The sequence below is a fragment of the Castor canadensis genome, chromosome 1, assembly GCF_047511655.1.
Source record: "Castor canadensis chromosome 1, mCasCan1.hap1v2, whole genome shotgun sequence".
NCBI classification, from domain to species: Eukaryota; Metazoa; Chordata; class Mammalia; order Rodentia; family Castoridae; genus Castor; species Castor canadensis.
The window spans coordinates 88,032,953-88,058,445 of NC_133386.1; the positions used below are offsets into that span (position 1 = coordinate 88,032,953).

A 25,493-nucleotide genomic window follows, 5' to 3' on the forward strand; every position below is an offset into this window, starting at 1 on the left:
CTCTTGCTTTTCAGCCAGCATCTTATCTCTTGCCCTAAGAGAATCTTTTATGTGATTTTTTTTTTCCCCACTCCCAAAGGGAAGGTATGTGGTTCCCAGACAGGTGTGAGCCTCTGTATTCCAGTGGTTCAGAGTAGCCTCTTCTGGAGCTGGCCTGGATCTTACCTTTTTCACATAAGTATGTGGGAATGGAAGTTCAGTGGATCTAAAGAAGACATAACTAAGGTTTCTTTGTTGATTAAGGAGATTTGTGTCTGGGTTTTGTTGTGATCAGCGTTTCTGGCAAGCACCCTTCCAGGTATGACCCTCTGTAACTTGGGTTGCTGGGGAAAGGAGGTTTTCTGTATTCCTAGCTAACTTTAGTGTGCAGCTGTTTATCTGTATAAGATAGACCACAGCGGGCAGCTAGTCCTTAAGAGATAGAGCAGGCAGGAGCAAGGAGAAACTCCTGAGAACTGGGTCTTGAGAGGGGACTTATGTGTGCTTTCACAGGCAGCTGTTCTTGACATAATATTTACCATGTATTTTTTATTGATATGTCAATTTAGAGAAAAATCATAACGTAATAGTATTTTGCAACTGAGCCAATAAGTGAAAAATTCCAATAAGAAGCTCCAGTCTGTTTTATTATCTTTCTGTTTCTTAGTCATTTCACTGCAGTATTAACTGGAAAACAAAATTAACTCCCTGTAAAAGGTATGTTTGCCTTTTAGCAGAGGCCATGAAGTTTAGTTTCTACTTTTTTGTAATCCGCTCATTAAAGAATTTAAATCCAAATATAAATTAAGACTTTGCAAGTCAGAAATAAAATTTAATGTTTACATAAGAAATGAGAAGATTTTCATAAAGTCTTTACATATCTTTTAAATTGGATTTATTTTCTATGCCATTAAAAAGTAGGTTAGGACAACATCGTATTAGATAAGTAAATCTTTTTCCAGAACTAGTAACAAATATTAACTACTGGTGCAGACAAGAAGCTCAGTTAGGCAAAGCCAGCTAGTGCAGTGATTACGAGTTTGAACTTGGAGTCACTCCGGTTTTAAATCCTGCCTCTGCAAATGTTTCCTAGTTGTCTGTATTTGGGCAAGTAGCCAAAACGTCAAAACCTCAATTTCCTCTGTTCCAAAACAGAGATTCTGGCAAACTGCCAGGGATTTAAAAACTGAATGAAGGCTAGGGATGTAGCTCTGTGGTAGAAAGCTTGCCTGGCATGTGCAAGGCCCTGTGTTCAAGCCCTGGCCCACAGACACACAAGAAAAATTGAGATAACATGGAAATTACCTTAGTGCAATGTTAGTGTATAACAAATGGTTTGTGAAATGTTGTGATTTTGTTTCCTTTGACCAGCTGTATTTTTTTTATAAAATTTTTTATTAGGACATATTCATTATACGGGGGGTGATTCATGGTGACAATTCCAATTCGACTTACATTGCATATTAGTTACATTGTCCCCATTGTCTCCAACTGGCTGTATTGAACAGCGTAATAGTTATTAGGAAAAAAAGCTCAGTTTGTTGTCATTCTGATTTTTGTATGGTATGCACATCTGTGCACACACAGCCCAAATTAGTAGAGTTTTAAAAAATTAAGTCTTGTGAGTTACATGAGAATATTATTGAGTATTCTACATTTTATTGACTCCTTTATGGGTGAATGGTATAATTTACTGTTGAACAGCACCTTCCACTCTTCCCTTCAATTTCTATATCCCTCAGTTTATTTCTTCCTTTTGAGTTTTAATTTTCTCCCATTTAGCAATCTCTGAACTGAGGAGAACAATATTGCTCGAATTGGGTTGGACTTCAGGTCCCTTCCTAAAAGGAGCCTGAGGCTTACAACTTGTGTTTTAGGGAGCTTGAGGAGAGGTAAAATGTTAGAGATGTTACAGATGTATTTTAGAAGTCTTACAGATTGAAGAGAATTCTCACCACCTTCATTAATCACGGAGCGCCATGTAAATTGTGGTTTTGTTTACATGTAGAATTTTTAGTCCTTGAAAACCTAAGTAACATTAACTCAAGGACGTGATTCAAAATAGGAAATGTTTCCATTTGAGCAGAGTGTGAGCACTATACAGAGGATCCATTTGGATCCTTCTTGCTCTGGGCCTAACGTAGCTTCTGGAAATTTGATTGGTTTTTTTCATTAACTACTTTTGGGGAGACCAGTACTATCCCTTGGGAGAAAAATGGAATTAAAGTCTAAAGTATTTTGTTAATTCCTTTTTTATCTGAAAGACTAACACGTTTCTAAGAAGTGATTTTTAAATCTAACACAAATTATCAAAGTGAGCAATTGTGGGTGTAGTCATTGGACACTAAATAAGATTAGTCACAGGGTTAACAGCGCTGGCGCAGTCTGTGATCAGAAAGATCCTGTTTTTTTTGTGCTCCAAATGGAAAAAATCCAAGCAGAGCTCGTGGATGGGGTGAGATAGGATAGTTTAATTGAGAAAAGGGGAGTCACCGTTCTGCCAGATGTGGGAAGGGAAGAAGAAGAGGGCATGGTGGGCACAGGTGGAGTCTGCTGGTAGAGAGAGCTTTTCTTTCTCAGGTGCCTTTAGAACCTACACTATCCCGTGGGAGGGCAGGTCCAGGAGGTTCCCACCCAATAGTGAATGAGTGGGGAGGGGCATGTGTGGTTCCCAGCCAGGTCAGGGTGGTCCGGCCCATCCCCAGGCAAGCAACCTATGTGAGCCCCAAACTTTTCCTACTTCTAGCCTTCCTCAACAGCATATGGAAAATTTACCACCCAAGATAAATTAATATCTTGCTTTTATTATATATATATATATATATATTTTTTTTTTTTTTCCAGTACTAGAGCTTGAACTCAGGGCCTTCAGGAACTCAGCACCTGTGTGAGCTAGGCAGGTGCTCTGCCACTTGAGTCATGCCCCCAGTCCCTGGGCTGCACTGTTCCTAAGAATCAAGTGATAATGGACTTTATAGGTGCTTAATAAATATTCATCAAAGAATTGAATAAATTATTATCCAAATTACTTTTTGTGTCTGTGTGTGTGGTACTGGGGCTTGAACTCAAGGCCTATATCTTGACCCACTCCACCAGCTCTTTTTTTGTGATGGGTTTTTCAAGATAGGGTCTAATGAGCTATTTGCCTGGACTGGCTTCAAACCTCAATCCTCCTGATCTCTGCCTCCTGAGTAGCTAGGATTACAGGTGTGAACCTCTAGTACCTGACCAAAATTACTTCTTTATTAAATCAGGTATTCAGTTTTTGGATCTTGTTAATTTTGAGATATTTTCTCATTTCTTTGTCCTGAGTTTGGACTTTAGTGGCATTTTCTACTCATTGTTATTGAATGTTTATTTCTTATAAAACCAAAGTATCCACAACAAATTTTAATACTAAGGTTTAATTAATACATAATGTTATAATAAAATAATGCCCATACTTTGAATAACTAGCTGAAGAAGATTAACTTGAAAATGTTTTCTAGGGTGACCCTCTCAAAGGTAATGTAGTGAGTCCTGTTGAAAAGTTTTTGAGAATTTTGGTGTACAAATGTGCTCTTCTGGGACTGAGGTGTCTGATGAAAGATGGTGATAGGTACATACAAGATGCACCAGTCATGGCCGGCTGCTGCCTGTGCGCAGTTTTCTCACAGTGCCTGGGCACCAGGGAAGCTGTAGCCCTGGGGACACTGATACAGGTGAGAGGACTCGCCAGATTAAGGCCGCGTGCCAGAGGTGCACACGACGTTGTTTGGAGCAGCAGGGCCGAGGACCTAGCCAAGCGAGAGAGTAATCTTTTTAAAAGGCAGATTTGATATAGCCACCTTAGCTCTTTAAACCCTCCCCTCTACGAGAACTTAAGATCCTCGGGACGGGGATTTTGGCAATTTTGCTTACCCATCTACCCCAGTGATTGTTTTCTTGTTCGATAGAAAGCTCCCTGAGGCCAGTCATCGTGTTTCGTTTTTGCTCACCATTATATTCCCAGCACCTGCCAGTCTGTGACCCCTAGTAGTTGTCTAAATACAAAAATTAACAAAAAGAACGACTGTGGAAGACAGTCTTAGAAGTGTCCACTTGTCTGCTTGTCTTATTTAGTGCTTCTTCTTCCTCTCTGGCTACCTTATTCTAGCTCTTTCTGTTAACCTAAATTATTTTTAGCTGGTGCTTAATTTCTAGTATCTTAAATAATCAAATGTAAGGTACTGTTGTAGATCACAACTATGTTCCTTAAAGGTCATCTTTGAAGGTATGGTGGCATAGCAGGTAAAGGCTGATATTTTGTAGTGTGAGTCTTCCCATTCTGGTCACTGTTCATGAGCGTTATTGGGGTCATCCTGTTGTGATGTTGTTCCCTCATGATCCTCCTGGTGATAGCCTTTTCACCTTTCAACAAAGAATAAATGAGAGGTTGCCTTCTATAGATGACTTAGTGCTTCTGCAAATTGCTTTTATAGGTTACTAGAGTGCATAGTTTTAAAAAAAAGTATCAGGCTGACAAGATAGTTCACTGGTATTAGCAAGTGTGAAGCCCTGGGTTCAACCCCCAGCTCTGCAAAGCTGATAATAAACGAGTAAGAATAAATAAGAAAACAGTATCAATGGCCTAATGGTAGTAAAAATAATTTTTCAGTTGATGAGGACAGTTCCCTCTTTCTTGATAGAATTTTAAATTTCCTTAAATAACCTCAAATGATTCTTACTCTTTTCCTTTCCCCTTAGTGCACAGACAGTTTTTAATGTGTTTAATAAGGCTGCCAGTGCAATACCACTGGGAATTGAGCCTTTTTACAATTCCCTTCACAGTGTCTTTTAAAATACTCCTCATGCAAACATGCTTAGTAAGAGTGAGTGTGGATTGCATGGGTTTTCTGGAAGATTTTCTGGGACCAGGTAAGCTGCACATCTAAAAGAATTTTGTTGTATTTGGTGAGATGAGTAAACAAGGCTTTATTAGTGAAGGATAATTTATAGTATAAACATTTAGGATTCCATAAGCAACTATATGAAGGACTTACTTAAGAGTTTTATGCTAGTGGAAATGTAGTACTATATAGAAAGCATTACTTTTCTTAATGAGAAAGGGTGAGAAGTAAGTGTTCACAGCTTCCTCCATGGGCATGTATCTCATTATTACACAGTTATAATGAGGTAACTTCAGGTAAGAAGCTGGCTCAGATTCACTTGGTGCAAGGGCAGTGAATGTTTTTTTGCCTTTTTTTTTTTTTTAACCAAACTGGGATTTAAACTCAGGGTTTAGCGCTTGCAAAGCAGACACTCTACTGCTTGAGCCACACCTCCAGTCCAAGTAGATTTTTTTTTTCAAGGAATTGGGGTTTGATCTCAGGGCCTACACCCTGAGCCATCCACCAGCCCTTTTTGTGATTTTTTTTTTTTTTTTTTGAGATAGGGTCTTCCGGACAATGCTCAGGCTGGCTTTGAACAGTGATCCTCCTGATCTCTGCCTCCCGAGTAGCTATAATTACAGGCTGAGCCACCAGTGCCCGGCCCAGTGGATGTTTTTGATGATAATTCCCAATGTGTCTGATTCTTGGGTCATATTTTACCAGTCTAGACTGGTAGTTTGCCTAAGTAGAGTTCTAGGTTGGAAATAATTTTCCTTCAGATTTTTAAAAGCATTGCTTTATTTACTTACTACTGTTTTGAGTGTTGTTCTTGCCCTTCTGAGTCATGGTCCTTTGGATGTGACCTGTTCTTTTTTTCACTTGCCTCTGGAAATGAGTTGCAGCTTTCTTTTGTTTCTGGTGTCCTGAAATTTGACAGGAGTGTCTGCTTTTTCAGTTGTACTGTTAAGGACTCAGTGGATGTTTTGGGCTAGACTTAAGAAAATCATCATGTCATTCAGTTCTGGTGAATTTTCTTTGGGTATTTCAAAGCTTCCTCTTTATTTTTAGGGACTAGAGAGTTTAGTTTTTTTCCTGGTTTTGAGGCTAAATCTTTTTTACTTATCTCATTTTTGTGTCTTGCCTTGTTCATTTTCTTTTCTTTTTTTGTTACTCTTTTGTCTCCTTTTTTTGAAGATTGATTCAACTTTATCTTCTATATCTTCCAATGAATATTTCATTTCTACTATCATGTTGTTAAAGAATTATCCTGACACTTGTTAAGATGGTAGGAATACTTTATTCAGGACTGTTAGAGGAGAGCACATTAGTTGGATTGGGGTGCTGTAGAACAGTACCATAGCTGGGCAGCATAAACAACAATTTTATTTTCTCACAGTTCTGGAGCCTGGAAATCTGAGATCAGTCTGCCAGCATGGTTGGGCTCTGGTAAAAGCACTCTTCCTGGCTTGCAGACAGTTGTCTTTTCACTGTGTGCTCACATGGTTTTTCTTGGCATATGTGCATGGAGAGTCTTTCTCTCTTGCTCTTTTTATAATGCCACCAACCCTCTCTGATTAGAACTCTACCCTAATGAGGGTAGAGTTAAACCCTTAAATGAGGGTTCAACTATAATTACCTCCCCAAAGCCTGCTTCTAAATGCAGTCACACTGAGTGTTATGACTTCAACATATTATTTTAGGGGGACAATTTAGTCACATACATTTAGTTCATGACAAGGGATTTTGCAATGGAGGAGAGCAATGGGGCTCAACTCTGAACACAGTGAAGAAACTGGGGATTTATAACTAAGGAACAGAATGGTGAGAGGAGACCTGAAGGGTATGGGAACTGTTGCTGCACTGACTTACCAGGATTTTTGCTGAGGAAAGGTTAATGTTAATGTCTTATTCATCAAAGGTGGGGGATAAGGAACTTAATCAAGTATCAGGGTAGACAGTTCTCTTGAAACTGTCTTAGCTGCATTCTTGGTACAGCTGGGCTGCAGGCCTGGCAAGGGACAGATTGGTCCAGGAGAGAGTCTTTGTCCGTGTGCAGCAACTCTTGTATGTATGCCTTTTATAGTTCCGGATGATTCTCTCTGCAGGAACCTCCCTCTTTTCCAGAGAATAACCTCTAAATGTCTCTTTGGCAGGAGAGCCAGGAGAATACGTTTGCCCAGCAATAAGTGTGTGTAGTTGGTGTGGGGGCATCTCCTCAGCTTTTACCTAGTATTTTCTCCCTAGTTCTGTAAGTACCTTATACTGTCATTCTTGGTTTGTTTGTTTGTTTGTTTGTTTTAAGGATTCTGTGGTAAATTGATTGGTTTTCATCTTTCCTAATTCCTGACTTGGGATTCAGCTCTCTTGAGTTTGTTAGTTGTCTCTTACCCTTTTGCATTCTAACTTTCAAAATGCAACTGTTGTCTTCTCTTTGTGTTCCCCATCCTTGTGGCCTGATACCCTCTTTTAAAGAATCCCTTCACTGTAGAGTTAGGGCCTTGATGAAGGAGTAACACTAGATGTATGCCTTTAACTTTAGTCTTAACCAGGAAGCTGCAAATGCATGGTGTAGAATGGGAAAGCAATTTGAATAGCTCAGGGAACTTGCTTTCATTTTAAAGCTTTGGGTGTTTTGCTTTGCTGTGACTTTAAATTTTTTAGAGTAGATATTCCTAGATGATCATTCCTGCCTAGTCTTCAGTTTTCCTTAGTATTTAGAACTATCATAAGACCATTGTCTTGAAACTGATTGTTTCAAACGAAGAAGGTGGAGGAAAGAGGGAGAGAGTTGTGATGAGCATCTATTGGGTGCCATTAGAATGGTGATCTCAGTTTTATGTCACCTAATCCTCACAGCAATTCTGTAAGGTAAGTGATATTATCCCACCATATGGATAAGGATAAAGATAAAGATCAGAGAGGTTAAATAACTTGCTTAAGAGCCAGAGTGTGGTAGAGCTGAATTTCAACTCTAGGTTTTAAGCGCATCCAACCCTTTGTAGTCTCCCATCTCCTTTTACTCTTCCCAAACTGTGGGAACAATTCATTCACCCACCAGTGACTATTGGGTTGCCTATTGTATGCTGGGCTGTAGGGGCAGGGGAGAATAGTCCATGCTCCCAGATGGAACAAGAATGACATAAGGAAATTTACCTTGCTGTGGAATTACTGGTGATCTCTGGAGTGGCAGCAGTACAAGCAAGCTGCTCAGACTTGGTAAAAGATGATGTTGGTTTGGACTAGGCATCCTTTGGATGGCAGAGAATGTGCAGGGAAGTGGTAGATTTGAGAAATCTATTGGAGGAAAAGCTGACAAGATTAGGAGTTGATAAGAATTTAGAAGGAACTGGAGGAATTAAGGATGACTCCAAGTTTGACTTGAATTGAGGGTTGTTGTTGCCTTTTACTGAGATGGGGAAGAACAAGCTGGGGAGGTGGACTAGAGTAATAATAACATATAATATCTATTAGATATACCCATGAGGAGGTGTCCAGTAGGCAAGTAGGTATGTGGGAACTCAGAGGAGATCTGGGATGGAGAAATAAACTTGTGTATCACTTCAAATGGTATGAAGTTAAGTGTGATTAGGGAAAGCATGCAGATGTATTTCTGGTAATACAAGCCTGAAGCATGTTATTGATTTACTTCTATGGATAATCTTCAATCAATGTGTTAACTTGGTCTTATACACAATCCTAATAGCACTTGCTGGATGGGGAAGCAGCCCATCCTGTAGTGACTGCATGGAAAATATTAACCAATAATTACATAAGCACATTATGCAAATGCCAATAGTTAGCAATTTTTTTTTGACTGAACTATATGCCAAACATCCTTGACTCTCATGAGAGATTGCTTCTGAGAGCATGCACATGGGGATTCCAGATTGAGATCACAGCCACACAACTCTTCTTTAAGTATAGATAAATAGAAAAAAAGTTAAGTTTCCAGTAAGATGCTGAAATTAGATCATCTGGGATCTCTCACTAGCTAATTCACTGTTACGTCATAGTCTCTTCTCTTACAAGCGCATTAAAAAAAGACATTTTGGATATTGTATACCCAGGCCACTCTTAATAAACAGAATTATAAACACTTTATCTCAGATTGCCAAGCTTTATAGGAACAATAGATAAATTAGACTGAAATTTGCAGTAGGCAAACCTAGAAACAGTCCAAGTGTCCATCAACAGGACACAGATGTGAGATAATCGTTTGGTGGAATGGTACACACAATGAGGTTGAATATAAAAAGACTTTATTAAATAAAGGAGCCAGACACAAAGTAATGCGTACTGTATGATCTCATTTATAGAAAGTTCAAAAATGGGCAAAAGGTAACAGGACAGGGGGGTGAGGGCGGTAAGGACTGACTAAAAAAAGGCCTGAGTCAGCTTTCAGGGGTGACAGAAATGTTGTATGTATTGACTATTGGTATATTCGTTTGTCCAAACTCATCAACTTTTGGATACTTCGGTTTGTATATTTCCCTGTATTAAAGTTTTATCTCAGTAAGAAACTAGAAAACAGTGAAGACTGTATACTGAGTAGTTGTGTGCGGATGAGTACAGGGAGCACATTCTTAGAATCTCAGTGTCAGAAGTCCAGAGGAAGTCATCTGTCTTTTCATCCCTTCAGATCCAAAATGACTTTTTTTCCAATGGTTAGCTAACTCTACAGTGTAACATCTATTCCTACAATGACATACTTAATTTATTGTGAAAACCAGGATGTTAAAAAGGGAGTGCTGTTGTAAATGACAGTGAAACAGTAGGTAAAAATCATGATAGTTTCTGTTTCTGCACTGTCAAAGTGAGGCGCTTCACTACAGTCACAGCCGGAGGCAGACAGTGGCCGAGCAGGTGATGCCTGAGGGTAGAGCAGCCTGGGCCTGGCCGTACTAAAGGGGATTAAAGGGGGAGGAGGCAGTGAGATGGAAGGGAGAAGGTGAATATTTTCTGGAGCAAGAGTAGATATGTTTCTATGAGTTGTGATTTATACATGAACTTAAAAACAATTTTTTTTTGTGTTAAGTTTCCGAAGTTGTTCATATGTTTTTATTTGTTCCTTTGAAACAGAAGATTGTGCATAACCCCCTTCAAAAATGGAAGATGGAAAGCCCGTTTGGGCGCCACATCCTACAGATGGATTTCAGCTGGGCAATATTGTGGACATCGGCCCTGACAGCCTAACAATTGAACCATTGAACCAAAAAGGCAAGGTGAGTTTCTCAGAAGGATTTACAATGTGACGCTTTCAAAAACAGACATCTTTCAAAATAGATAGCTTCTGTCTTCTTAATGTAGTAGATATTCCTGGCCTAGGAAAGGGAAAAGCACAATTATGCTAATTTAATGCTAGTTTTCTGCTGACTTCTTTGATTAAATGAAAAGTATGTATGCTAGGGGAAAAATGTGTCCTATGATAAAATCAGACAGAAATTTAGTGAATTCGGAAATAGCTGTTTAATAAAATATAAACAAAAACTTTTTTACTACTATGCCACATCATTAAAACTATTAGTATGTCTGTGATGTATTCAACGTGTCATGAAAATGTGAAAATGAATGTGGTTGTATTATCAAATTTAGCTTTCTGTTTTTACATAGATCTTTGCTTTTTAAAAAATACATTTTATTTAAAAGTTATTAGCATGTGATTTGGATAAATGTATTTCTATTATGTAAAGATACTTAAGTCTTGAGACTATCCATCTTATTGTTTTTACAATAATGATAGCGTAAAAGAATGCTTTAATTCTATAAACATGTTATTTCCTTTTATTAAAGCTTAGACATAGACTAAATAATAATGCAAAATGCAAGTTTTGAGAAAAGTGACCAGGAGTTGTGAATTGCTTACAGAGATGCAAATATATTCTTCTTTCAGTCTTTATGAGGACTGATAGGATTTGTTTTCGTGGGAGAGCTTCACAGTTTTCAGTTAAACAAGTATTCATGTTATACACTTTTTCTAAGTTAAATTTGTAAATGTCATTTCTGTTTATGCTCTGTACATGCTCGTGAATAACTTATATTCTGTCAACACATAGCTAACTCATACCATATGACTGCCATCCTACGGGAACCTTAGAAAAACAAGCTGGATCTCTCATGAGGTCTTTTCAGAGAGAATACTATTCTGTTACTGTAAACAACCCAAGAACTGAAATGCATAGTATATTTTGTGCCGTGTTAGACGAGACCAGTTACCTTCAGGAATGGAGATGAAGATTTTCCTGTATTAACAGGCACCTATTTGTACTTACAGTACATGTAATACATGTTAGAAAGTGAGAAAAATTTAAAACTTCAGTATTTTATGTATTTGAAAGATTTTTTTAAACATATTTTATAAACAGCAAATCAAAGGGCCAAAATGAAAAGAGAAGCATATTTTCCTAGGTGTGTTCTGTTATATGTACTCTGTTATATCTTCAGGTGACAAAATAATTCAGCTCAAGTGTAAAAGAAACTTGCTTTAAGTGGATATTCTTTTTTTGTATTTTAAATATTTTGATGTACTTTAAAGTATCAATACTAAATTAGTATTAATCAGATGCACATACAGAATCAGTAGAGACACATCTTAAATTACACATTCATCTAAACTTTATGGATTTGTAGATAATTCCATAAACTAAAGACTAAGTGTCTTTCTTACAAAAATCATTGAGGATTAGCAAATTCTCTAGCTTATTACTTTTATCATTCTCCTTTTTTCTGATCAAGGTCTTAATAAATTATTAAGTATCACAAGAGCCATATGCTTTAAAAGATCCATAAGAGAAGCAATCTTTTGCCTTGATAATTCATGGTCTAGATCCCCGTGAGCCTTTAAATGTTAAAAGACTAAGTGCAGGAAACGATGGAGCAGTCAAGAACACCCATGTGACGGAGACAGTGAGGGCAAAGAGAGGGAGTGGGTCCCACTGTGGTGCTTTCAAGTATTTTTTTGATTGTGACACATAGTAAGAACTTGATTTTATATCGTATGTGGATTTTATATGTTTGAAATGATAAGAAATAGGTTTTTCATTTTAACAAGTATGTGTATTACATGTATGTTTGTGTGTGCATTCATAAACAAAAAAGCAGAGTTGATCAAGTGAAGCATATACTACACGTTACTCTGTTAAAAATTTGGTCTTGAAGCCAGGCATGGTGGCACATGTCTGGTGTCTCAGCCAGCACTGGGAGGTTGATCCTGGGGGGATCATGAGGTTGTGGTTAGCCTGGGCTACAGTGCGAGTTCCGAGTTACATAGTGACATCCTGTCTCAAAAAAATATGCAATTGGGCTGGCGGAGGGGCTCAAGTGGTAGAGTGCCTGCCTAGCAAGTGTGAGACCCTGAGTTCAATCCCCAGTACCACCAAAAAAAAAAAAGCTGTCTTGACCCCTTAAGTTTATTTCACTTTCATATTTGCAGCTAAGCTAGCTTTTAGGCTGAAGCCCTAATTATATGGCATCTAAGAGTCTACATTTTCTTTTCCCTGTGTACTTTGTTAGTCTTATATTCTGTCAGCCAACACTCTCCTCTTCATATTTCTGCCTAATTCTTTTGTCCATTTTCTCCTTCTCTTACACGTCTTCCTTCTATAAGCGTTACATGAGTCCTAACCATGGACTAGGTGAGGTTGTAGACTTTGTGTCATTCTTTTTGCCTGGTATCCCAGTCTGTATAGATCTTTGCTTAGCAAATAACTTATTTATCTTTCAAGACTCTGATTGAGGTCATCTTTGTGAAAAGTTTCCACAGATACCCAATCTTTCCCTCCCATAAAATAGAATTAACTATTGATGATGTTTTCATTTGAGACTAGTGGAACTAAGTTCTCCTGTAATCTTCATTGGCTACATTTGTTTGCACGGATCTTCTTTCCCTATTGTGTATTCTTCTCAAGGGAAAGAGTTATTTTCATAGAGCCATTCTGTCATTGGAGTTCAGTGCTCTATGTTTGCTGTGCAGTTTGTGTTTAATGCTGAGTGACTAATGTGTCCTTTGTTATGTGATATTTTTTCTGTAGGAGGAAAAAGTCTCCTCCATTTTTTTTTTTTTTTTTTGCTTATCTCATTTATGTTTTTATTATATTCTTTACAACATTATAACATTTGATCTGGGCGCAGTGGTTCATGCCTACTCATGAGGCAGAAATTAGGAGGATTCAGGTTCTAGGCCAGCCAGGGCAAAAAGTTTGAAAGACCCTCATCTCAACCCAATAAAAGCTGGGCATGATGGTACACACCTGTCATCCCATCTACTCAGAAAGTGTAAGTAGGAGGATTGCAGTCCAGGCCAGCCCATGCATAAACAGTGAGGCCCTATTAAAACAACAAAAGTAAAAAGGGCTGAGGGTGTGGCTCAAGTGGCAGAGTGGCTACTTAGCAAGTTCAAAGCCCTGAGGTCAAACCCCAGTAGCACCAATAAATAAGTAAATAACAGTTGAAAATATGATGGAATCAGACTGCTGATAGAAATGCCGTTCCCAAACAGTAATCAAAGAAACATGCAGGAGTTGCTCAGCAGGGCAAAAGGAAGTTTTACTTCTGCAGAAGGGTGCAGCCACTGACCATAGTCTGATAGGCAGAACACACTGAGCAGGGAGTCAGCTCAGTTTTTAATCTCTCTGCCCCTCACCCTGATGGACAGGTTTGGGTTCACAATCTTCCTGATTGGCTAGCTACTGTTTGGAGTAAGGGCAAGATTTTCTGACGCAGTGACATTTTTACAGCTCAGTGAGAAAGTGATTTCTCAAGGTCCCTTGAAGATAGGGGATAGGGGCTGACATTTTACTCAGTTAAGAAAAACATCTCTTCATCCCACCTCCTCCATTTAAGAAAAAAAAAAATCTTCTTGATTAAGCAGATTTTTTTTTTCTTGGCAAGCAGAAGAAAATGGGGTCTGGTTGATAATTTGGGGTATAAAGAAGGAGAGGAACTATTTGTCAGGGCTTGTCTTAGCCTGCTGTTAATATTCTCATTCTAGCAACCCTGTCTTCCCCCCCTGCTCCACCTTTCACTCCTCCATCTTCTAACTTCGTGGAGTCTTTTTTTTTTTTTTTTTTTGTGGAGGGGGGACATAGCTTCTTCCAAGCTAAAACCAAATTGTGGAGTCAAGGGAGTCCTTAACCCTGTTGCCAAGGCTGTGACAAGTGGGTACACATCATTCTATAACAATAGCAGCTATTTCTGAATGAATTTTTCTATAGAACAAGTGTCGTAACTGTGGATTGTTTTATATTATCATTTGTGTAGTTAACATAAATTATGGATTATTTTAGTTTTGTGGTCTAGCCTCCAGACTTTTCCACATTTATAACATTGAGAACACATGTACTGGGTTATAAATAATTAACCTCCAGAGTTTTTAGAGCATAACAATATTGTAAATTGAAACTTTGAGTCGATGTAGTCCTTATAGCCTGGGTTTTACTTTGTAAATAAACTACAATAGTAGTCTTATCTTTGGCCTTACACAATATTCTTGCATATTATATATATGTGTATATATGTATGCATACATATGTACATACATATATAGACCTACAAATACCATTGTTACTGTTATTTTTTGGTGCTGGAGATCAAACCCAGGGTCTGTACACACTAAATAAGCACATACTCTACCACTGAGATACATCCCAACCCTACAGATATTACTTTAAAATAATTGAACCATTTTTCCTAAGACTTTTGTTTTGTACAACTGGAAACTTCAACCTCGATAGTAATTGTAATTGTTTAAAGGTATAAATTTGTGAATAATTGTTAGAATAACTTGGATTAAAATTTAATTCTCTTTAGATGTCATTTGAGATTATTTGTTTTTTCCTAAAAGAGAAATTTTGCAGTGTCCACCATAGCATTTAAATGAAGGTTATTTTTAAATGGATACTTATAATTTTTTGGACCAAATGTTTTTGGATACTGTCTATGTATCTAGCACATTTGTATTAAATATGTTTTACCCAAATAAAAGCATAAATGTAATCGTTTTTGTTATACTTTATTGAATGTTACTTTTTCTATTTTTGAAGCAACAATTCTGTGTATACAAACATTAAAATTCTTATTGTCTTAAAAATGTGCTAAGTAGCACATTTGTAAATACATATTTAATATTGATGTTCTTCTTGTTTTGTTCCACTGAAGGTGCAATAGCCTTATGCTGTTTATTTCCTGATTGCTGTTGTTGATTCCTGTCCATAGTAATAGAGTGGGTTATGATTTTGAATAAAGTTATTGTCCTGTCTTTTTAAGTTATAGGATCTCTGTTTTATGTTAATAAGTCATACATTGTTATCATTTTTAGAATGTGTGTAACTCATTAAGCTCCTTTATTTTTCTTGCTAGCTGTAAGCCTCCAGTTTAATGAGTTTTTATTGTGTTTATGTTAGACATTTTTGGCTCTCATAAACCAAGTGTTCCCTGCAGAAGAGGACAGTAAAAAAGATGTGGAAGATAACTGTAAGTATAAGTTGAAAGCTATTTCTCAGCATAGAAAAAGAAACTTTACTTTCAGAAAATAAATTGATAGATATATTAAAACTATACTTACTAGGTTCAGGAAAAAATGTAGCCTTTTGACAGGAGGGTTCATGTAAGTGGAGGAGCTTGAAAGTCCTAAGTTAATTATTGTCACAGATGTGCACTTTGGTGAAGGTGTTTCTTAAATGTCATTTTCAGTGTTATTTCAGCTTTGTGAATGTATGGAAGGTGATAATTTCCTATGAGACTTGAAGGTCTCATGAGAATAGTCCTAAAAGTTATTTTGAACCTTATGTAGAGTCAGGTGATTTTTACAGTAATAAGATGTGGCTCAGTAATTTGGAAGTTGGATTGGTAGGAATCATTTAACATTAGTGTTTGAAGAAAACAAGCATTTAAAACTACTGCTCTATTACTACTAATTGAAAATTTTATTTAGGAAATTATATTAAAATACAATATTAATTTGACTTATAAATACTTTAGCATGTTTAGTGATAAAAACATTTATTCAGTGAGCAGACTCTTTTTATTCTTATGTTTTCAGCATTAAGAAATAATCACATTGCAATTTTTTATGGGGAGTCAGCTTTCTGTTAATATGACAAGATACCTCAGTTAATTTAAAAAGAGGAAAGGTTTATTTTGGCTTACAGATTTGGAAGTTTTAGTCTATGTTCGGGTGATCCCATTGCTTTTAGGCCTTGGATGAGGCAGTATATCATGACAGGAGTGCATTGTGGAGGAAGTTGCTCCTATCACAGCAGCCAGGAAGCAAAGAGAGTTAGAAAAGGCTGCATTCCTTCTACCCACTTTGATGGCATGACTCAAATGACTTACCTAAGGTCTTCTGCAGGGCTCAGCTCTTAAAATTCCCATCATTCCAGTAACACCAAGCAGAGGACCAGGCTTTTAACACATGAGCCTTTGGGGACTTTCTAGAAAGTGGCAGCAACAGGGGCAGGCTAGGGGCATTACTTAAGGATCATGTCCAGTTTTCATGGAATTCATAAAAGGCACTTAACATTTGAAACTCTAAAAGATAAGAGAAAGGTACCGACTTGTTCTTATCATTTTCACTGGTGTTTATGTGTAACTGAGCCTGTAAGATCCCATATGTAAATAGGGCATTGAGGAATAGTGGGCAAGGAGAGGGCCCTGGCTGTGGGCTCAGACGGCCCGTGGTCTGATTCGGACTGTGGTTAGGAAGCTTGTTGGCCTGTGGCCACTGTGACTCTTGGGAGATTCTCATCTGTAAGACGAGAGTAATAAAGTACATGTTGCATACTTGGAGATGAGGGATTTAAAATGCCTGCCATAGTCCTTCCCCTCGGACAGACTCAACAAATGATAGCTATTATTCTTAGGTGCAAAAGTTGAGGAAAGAGTGTGTGGTTCCTTCATTCTCCACAGTTACTGGAGAGTTCATCTGATGAGCTAATGCATTTTTGAACAGCAATCAAAGCAAAATAAAAAGAAGAATGAGACTATACTGTAGCTAAAATAAGAGAGAATATCTTTCTGTTGAAAATTTTGAGGGTATGCAAACTACTAACTAACACTTCTCATATATTAAAACATTTTGATTCATATAATATATCCATATCTGGTTAAACATGATAGATTGAAGTTTTTAAATCCATTGATGTACTTCTGGTTTTGTTGCACTGCAGGTGTGATAGCCTTGGGCTGCTTATTTTCTGCTTTCTTTTATAGATTCCTGCCCCACAGAAATAGAGTAGACTATGATTTTGAGTAGAATTACTATCCTGTTTTTGGGTTAATGCCTTGTTAAATGATAGGAACTCTATTGTATGTTAATAAAGAGCATATTGTTACCATTATTACAATGTATGCAACTTTATCAAGCTCCTTTATTTTTCTTACTATCTGTAAGCCTTCAGTTTTTGAAACATTCTTCCCATTTACTTTGCCTTGATATGCTTGGCTATCCTTGAGAAGGCAGGTGGTGAGTATGGAAGGGGGTAAAGAGAGCTTGTACTCATTCGCACGTCAGTATATGTTTATATGATTAACTTTTCAAGGAACTGTACTGTGGGATTAGGAATTTTTACTTAGAGGAAGCAGATGATATCATGTAACCAGCTGTTTCAGCGGCAGGTGAGGTGTGGGGGAGTCATTCAGCAGAGTGCTTTGAATAAAGACATAGCAATATGTAGGCCAGGCTTCGAGGGGATAAGTGTGGAAAAAGAGTAGGGATATAGAAAGGTGATGAAATACTCAAACTAGGGACACTTCTGCTGCTTAGCCCTCTCCAAATCCTTCCTCAGTTTAGAGGGCAGCTGCTTTTCAATTGTTAGGAGGCTCCATCTACTTCTTGCTCTTTTTTTTTTTTTTAAATCTGCTTTAATGGCAATTGGAAGCAGCGAGGCCCTTGGAAAGTGACCTGGCTGCATGGTATAAGTGCAGAAACATGGACTTTCTTTGTTGAGATAGGTGTAGCAAGAGACTCATTGATAGCATTGATTAGGTGTTGAATTGTATGCCAGGCATGCATGCAGTGTAGACACAACCTCAGTGAGGGACCAGACACAAATGAATGAAGTAGCATCTGCCCTATGGGTTTCGTTTAGTAGTCAAAACCATATATGTATGGTCAGCACCATAACGAAAATATAAAGAAGAGAAGATCTCTGGTGGTGGTGGTGGTTAGAATGGCGAAGTTATCATTTGTGAGATAACTTTTGAACTTAAGTATAGGTAACTTTTTGTTTTGATTTTTGGTTGGGACTGGGGTTTGAACTCAGTACTTTGTGCTTACAAAGCAGACTCTCTACCACTTGAGGTACACTTACAGTCCATTTTGCTCTGGTTATTTTGGAGATGGGGGTCTCGCAAACTATTTGCCCAGGTAACCTTGAACTGCAATCCTCCCTATGTCAGTCTCCCAAATAGGTGGCATTACAGGCGTGAGTCACAGCACCTGGCAAACATAGGTAACTTTTTGACAGAGAGGTAGAGGATATTCTAGGTAGAAACCAATGTGTAAATAGTTTCTAGATTTGATATACAGTTCAATCTGTCTATAAGTTAGATCATACTAAAACAAATTGTAGAAAATTATATAGAAAAGACATTTGAATGCAGGTTAGAGCCTTGATAAGACTTGAATGTGAGGGTTGATAGTTAATAGAGAGCCACTGATTTTTTTTTGAGGCAGATATTTAATTAGAGTTCTTGTTTAGTTAATGTGCTGAGCAGTCTGGATTAGCAAGAGAGACTGAGACAATAGACAGGTAAGAGGCTACTATAATACCAAAAGTGGCAATGAGCCCTAAGCAGGGATGGGCAGTAGAAATGGACAGAATGGATAGACGGTTCAGAGATTGAGATTATGCTGCTTTTGGCATGCTTGCCATAAGCCTGGCAATTACTACACGTTTTATGTTATATAAAGGCTTGGATGTTGATTTATAATAAGGAGGATGAGAGAAGATAGTTCTGGTGTTGGTATGGTTTGCAGTTTCTATGACTGGGAGAGTGTGGGGATAGTAACAAGTGAGGTGGTTGAGAAGAGGGTGGTTTCATCTGCTCTAGCATGTGGTGAAGATGAAGCGCAGGGGACTGGAGGGCACTGGAAAGAAACTAACATATCATTAAAACAAACACTAGAAGAACAGGGTATCAACCTCAGTTCTGCCATTACCCATCTCATATCCTGGGATGAAACATAATTTCTCCAGGACTCTTCCTGCATCATGTTAGTTGTCAGGAGTGAATGAATGATCTGATGGTTCCTTGCCATTCTACAGTTTTCTCTTTTATGTTTTACCTTTTAAGATACCTAGAATAGATTAGGGTCTCATTAATAGTACTCAAATAGTACTTTTTTTCTTTATATTTGAATTATACTTGACCAACCTTCATTGGCATGTATTCTTCTGGTACTCACCAGATGTACTTCCTTAGTTGGGAATTCATCATTTAAAAATCCCACATAACATGTATGTAAACTGGATTTATTTTGGGCAAGCATTCTAACTCCACTTCACCCCTAGGTGGATTTATGTTAAATCAGTCCTAGGGGTTTATATGTACCTGGGTTTTAAAAAGATAGAATTAAATGTAACCTAACAAGTGAATTTTAGGTTGGGTCAAAGTGATTGTGATTAGGATAATATTGTTTTCTTTTCTTCTCTTAAACTGTGTGATGATTTAAAATTTTATGTCTTAGGTTCACTAATGTACTTAAATGAAGCCACACTCCTCCATAATATCAAAGTTCGATATAGTAAAGACAGAATTTATGTGAGTATGTAACCTATGGCTTATGTTTTTGTGGGGATAATTAGTTTGCATGCCACTGTTTGATTTCATTAGGCTTAAAATTTTGTACTGGGAAATCATGCTTGATCTGAGTCTGTTGAATAGCACTTGAAATCCATGAAGACAAGGATTGTTTTTCTAATTTGCTGCTGTACCTCTAGGACTTGGAAAATGCCTGGTACACAGTGGGTACTTGGTAAATATTTGTTAAGTGAAACAGGAATTCAGAGCATCATTTAATACCTTTCAGGCTTAAAAATGTCTAATGTCAGTATTTTTTAACTGACATTAACATAACATTATTATGGATTTTGATTTCTTATTTTTGTATATATGTCTGTAGATCTGTTAAAGTAATTTCACTTTTCATATCGTTTTGTAGAGAATTTATTGCAGCATATAAGGATTATATATTGCAATGTAAAATTTTAAATGAGGAAAAATCTGTAAATTAGAGGCAGTATCTGAGGAAATATCAAGAACACACAAATGCTGATCAAAGAGCCTAAGTAATGGCAGTGTTTCAACAGACTCTAGAATATTAGAAAAAGAAAGATAATGCTTTCAATGCATATAGAGTTTGTACCAAATCATTCAGGTGACAACTACTGTGTTTTACTGTATTTATATTATGCTTTAATCATAATTATTCATTGGCACGTACAAGATTTTATTCTAATATGACCTAATCATAGATTCTTTTGTTGGCTGGAGATAAATTACCCCACTCTAGTTCTCCTATTATAAAGATGGGTCTCTTCATTATTTTTGAACGAAGAAAGCACATAGCTTCTTTGACACTTACTAGATCAAATGACAGCCTTAATCTTTTATATCACTATCAATTTGCCTAATTGTACTTACTTAATTCTGACTAAATTACATCTACTCTTTGCCATCTGTCCAAATAGTGACAGCTGGGAAATAGAGCTAGTCTGTTCCAAAAGCATTTACTTGCCTTCTTCTGATTATGCATAGTATGGAGACTTTACTTTCCTCCTTGATTCTTTTTTTCAAAATCAAGCAAATAAAGAGTATTTTTAGCTTTAAATATGGGTATTTTTGAATTAGAAATATATTTAGAAACAAAATTCACTCAATCAGCTGCCTGATGTTGAGGAACTTCTAATGTGTGCCAAATGCTCTTTTAGATACTGAAATTTTATAAAGTTTTGAAGCTTGTTAAAGAAGCTAAACTTATAATAAATCACTTCGGATATAGTCAGGATACATTATCTTTGAAGTAGAACTGGAGAACCAGTATTTTCAAGGTTAACCAGAGCCATGATTGGTATGCTTTTTTCTCTAGCCAGTTAAGCCTTTTAGTTACAAAAAAACCATTAAATGTCAGCAATACATAAATATAGCTGTTTCTGTTACATGTCAATGATGAGGCCATTACTATTGTATAGTACACGTACATATATACATATACATATATATAAGTGTAGGAAGCAATTTAGAGTAATAGTTTAAGGTTTTCATTTTGAGTTTCTTGCTAATCAGAGTAATCACTAATCTCCCTTATATTTGAGTAAAACAATAGCTAATCTGTGTTTTTATGATATTAAAATCTCTGAAACTTCCCTTTTGTTTTCCCTAGAAAGATGAAAATCTGGAATTTGTTTTATTGTTTAACTGTACTCTGGGAAACATCTTTGGGAGCATTCCCTGCATTTCTAGATGAATAATCTGAGAGTTCAAGATTTCCACACCATTTCTCTTCCATACTTAGAAGCAGGAAAGTGAAAAATATGGTTCTGTGTGCCCTAGTTTTGTTTACTAAACCACAACTCTCTATCTACCCAACAGGAATTTTATAAACCCTACTGGTAAAATGTATTGACGTTTTAAATTTAAATTCCAAATTTAAAAGAATCTCATTAAACATTTAGCCTGTCAGTGGTAGCATATGTTGTTTTGCAGATGTCTGGGACCAAGTGGTCACCTCCGAGTTAAATCACTCCTTAGCATTCACTGATGGGGATGGGCCCAGAGTGTGCTCTGACCTTTCTTAAATCCTTCAGTAGGGGTGAAACAGTCTATGTGAGAATACAAATGAACAAAATTCAGCTAGGAATAGAATGAGAGGGTAGATTTTGTAAGTGGAATCTACAGAAGAAACCCAATTGAGACAGAGGTTTTTATAGACTGAGATTTTTGGTAGTGATACCATGCACCTGAGAGAACATGTAGAAAGGGGATGTTTTCTGTGAGGCAGAGGAAGGTGGACAGAGATAATCTTGACTTTGGATGTGCTGAGTTTGAGGTTTCTGAGTGATAACAACATAAAAAAATATATATTATGAGTTGGAGAAATAATGAGTCCTAAAAGTCAGGGAATACTTAGGACTAGAAATGCAGACTTTGGAATTCTGTTTGTAAAGATAATTGGAAGTCTCTGTTTGCTGTGTATTTCTTTTTCCCATTAGCCTTGTTCAGCTTTAAATGAAAATAGTAATTGGAAAATTCCCTGTTTATGCTTTTCCCACATAGACATATGTCGCCAACATTCTGATTGCAGTGAATCCATACTTTGATATACCTAAAATATATTCTTCAGATACAATAAAGTCCTATCAAGGAAAATCTCTTGGCACAATGCCACCTCATGTCTTTGCAATTGGTAAGTGATTTAATTATATTTGAATTTTTAGATTTACAGCATTCAAATTTTATTAGTTTTTCTTTTGGAATAATAAACTGCACCACACATTGAATATATGCTTTGGAAGACCTGTGTGGATATTGGGTGCATCAGCATTGTTAGGAGCTGGTATCTCAGATGAGATGAAGAGGATTTCTGCAGCTACCTTGAGCATCACTATCTTCGGTGAATGCCTGTGTCTTCTCAGGTGTCTCTGCCCAGGTGAAAGGGGGATGTAATAAAAGTTGACCTAATGGTACTTTTTGACTCATCCCTATATTCAGGTCCATCTTAAAAGTTGTCACAGCTTTGAGGCCAGTCCTCATCACTTGTGAGTGCATTACTTGGGTCATATTTGGGCTGTCAGGTGAATTCTCTTGCATCAGGGCTTGAAAATTAAAGGAAATCACAGATATCTGTGGGAAGAGGCTAGTGTTACTTTGACTTTTCTCAGCCTCCCTCATCTTGAAGCCAGAGCCCTTTTGCTCTGGGACACAGAGAGATGGAATTATACTATCATGATTAGAGATTGCCCCACCTCGCTTCTACCAAGCCCAGCGGTGTTAGCCAACTCCTTTGCATCCAGACTAAATCAGTAGCTGAAAATCATACGTGGGTTTCTTGGTGCACCCTGTTTTTCTCTGGGCATTAAGTTTTGGCCTAATCACCCCTCACTTTTTCAGGTTTGGTTGATGTGTGTGCTCTGTACTGTGAGACAGTAATATGTCAGGCAAATCCAGTGCTGATTTGGTTTTGGTTCTAAGATGCTTTGATGAGTGTTGGTATGTTTTCCTCTCAGTCTGAAAAGTGGTGCACAATTGTTAGAACATGAATAGTAGCAAGCTCATCACTGGGGATAAGTAAAATGTTTAAAATGTAAATAGACTAAGAACTGGAGACATGGCTCAAGAGGTAGTGCACCTGCCTAGCAAGTACAAGGCCCCAGTACTTCTCTCCCAAAAGATAAATAAACTGCCTCTTTTTTTAGCCTTACTGCTAAAAAAAAAAGTGTTTAAATGATTCTGTAAAAGTAGGTGGAATGGGTTTTAATAAAGTGGATGAGTGTACTCTTGCATCACCTTTGTGTCACTGTAATGAGATACCTGACACAGGCTACTTGTGAAGAAGATACAGAGTTCAAATGGTGTAGCACAGGCTTTGTGATGTGGGTCACCCCTTGACTGCCTCATTTCATGGGTGATAGCAATGGCTTAGAGGAGGCAATTGATTCCATCTCCAACCAGGAGCGGAGAGAGGATGGGGAGGGACTGGAGTTGCTCATTTTATAACAATTCCCCAGTAACCCAAGGCCTTCTACTGGGTCCCACTTCCCAAAACTCCGACCACCTCTGGATAGCACCACCCTGGAGACTGAGCCTTTGATTACAGTGTACCCTTGGGTGGTACCTAAGCCATGTCCAAATCATAGCATTTGGTCTGCATTCTGTCCTTAGAGCAAAAGCCATTGTAAAACCTTTTTCATTTGTATGGGTAGCATATGATTGAGGTGAGAAATAGTTGTCTTATCAAGCCAAATTGATCAGGAACTAATTTTGACTTAAATTTGTTTTTAGACTATATTAACACAATTAAATTGTGTTTCATTTATCTGTATAGACTTAAAGTTTAAGACATTGTATAGCTTAAGTTGTTGTGTAAGGAAGATAGTTAAAAATTATATATAAATAATAAGTGCTGGGCACTGGTGGCTCATGCCTGTAATCCTAGCTACTCAGGAGACAAGAAATCAGGGGGATCATGGTTCGAAGCCAGCCCGGGCAAATAGTTCTCAAGACTCTATCTTGAAAAAAACACCAGAACATCACAAAAAAAGGGCTGGTGGAGTGGCTCAAGGTGTAGGCCCTGAGTTCAAACTCCAGTACCATAAAAAAAATTGTATATAGATAATTGTAAATGTAGGAAATTTAAAGCAGTTAATTTTGTCTATCTTTGAAATACTGCTATATTCTACAAGATGCTTAATAGTATCATGCAGAAAACCCCACAGAATTCATTTTGCAATTATGTGTTTTTCTCTTCAGAAGAAATTTTGGTCACCAGCCTTCTTAATTGGAAGATTGTTACTTCTTGCTTTTCACTGGGGACTTCATTAGTTCTGCATTGTGAGCATTTTTTATCCCTCTGCTGATCTGCTTTGGTATTAGGCAGAGCGGAGCCACAGCTCCTAATATGGGGACAATTCTCACACAAATTTCAGAGTTGTTTATTTGGATTTCACATTACTTAGCTGTTAAAATAACAAGGAAGAACAATGAAAATAAATACTTTTTGAAATTTTTGAATACTTTTGAATGACCTTCTCTTAAAATTTCATTACAACTGTTGACACATATTTCAGATTTCCTTAGGAGCAATGGCTCCTACAGTGAACTTTCTGTGACTTACGACTTTGTTTAATGTGTTACTCAGCACTAATGTGTTCTTTTGACTCCAGCTGACAAGGCCTTTCGAGACATGAAGGTGCTCAAAATGAGTCAGTCTATCATTGTATCTGGTGAATCAGGAGCTGGCAAAACAGAAAATACAAAATTTGTTCTAAGGTGAGTAATGTAGAATATTTTGAACAGGTCGACATTACTTTGGTGGTAAAACATGAATACCACAAAATTTGCTAACTTAACCATTCCTAAGTGTACAGTTGAGCAGTGCAAGGCATATTTATATTGCTGTTCTGCCACTCTCCAGATATGCTCCTCTTGCAAAACGGATGCTCTGAACCCATTAAAGAACTCTCTATGTACCACCCCCACACCCCCAGCCTCTGACAAAATGCCATTCTATTCTCAGTTTCCGTGAATTTAACTACTCTAGTTAACTCATAAATAGGGCCATGTAGTCCTTATCTTTTGTGACTACTTATTTCATTTAGCTTGGCCTACAGTTCCCCCATGTTTGGGCTGGCAGTGGTGGCATATGCCCATAGTGTATAGTGCCAGTTATTTGGGATGTTGAAGTGGGAGGATCACTTGAGCCTAGGAGTTTGGAATCAGCCTGGAGAACATAGTGAGACCCTATGTCTTTGGAAAGAAAAGTCACCATGTTGTTACATGTATTAGAAATTTCCTTCCTAAATTTTAAAGGGTGAATAATAGTCCACTGTAGGCATATATTACATTTTGTTTATCCATTCATTTGTTGATAGGCACTAGGGTTGCTTCTATCTCTTGGCTATTGTGAATAGTGCAGTTTTGAACATGGGTGTGCAAATATTTCTTTGTTAA

At 37.5% G+C, this 25,493-nt stretch overlaps 1 protein-coding gene across 10 annotated transcripts in view; it reads left to right on the forward strand.

The window, feature by feature from the left end:
- The window catches only part of Myo6 (myosin VI), a 143,265-nt gene that overhangs the window by 47,722 nt on the left and 70,050 nt on the right, over positions 1–25,493 (forward strand). For 9 of the 10 annotated variants that reach the window (XM_074079497.1, XM_074079492.1, XM_074079506.1 and 6 more), the window contains 5 exons: positions 9,909–10,051; positions 15,227–15,296; positions 19,513–19,586; positions 22,101–22,230; positions 24,707–24,812. In XM_074079497.1, coding sequence (XP_073935598.1) covers positions 9,935–10,051; positions 15,227–15,296; positions 19,513–19,586; positions 22,101–22,230; positions 24,707–24,812 — 497 coding nt within the window. In that variant the 5' untranslated portion in view covers positions 9,909–9,934. The remainder of the gene's footprint in view (positions 1–9,908; positions 10,052–15,226; positions 15,297–19,512; positions 19,587–22,100; positions 22,231–24,706; positions 24,813–25,493) is intronic. The other variant, XM_074079503.1, reaches the window with a different exon arrangement.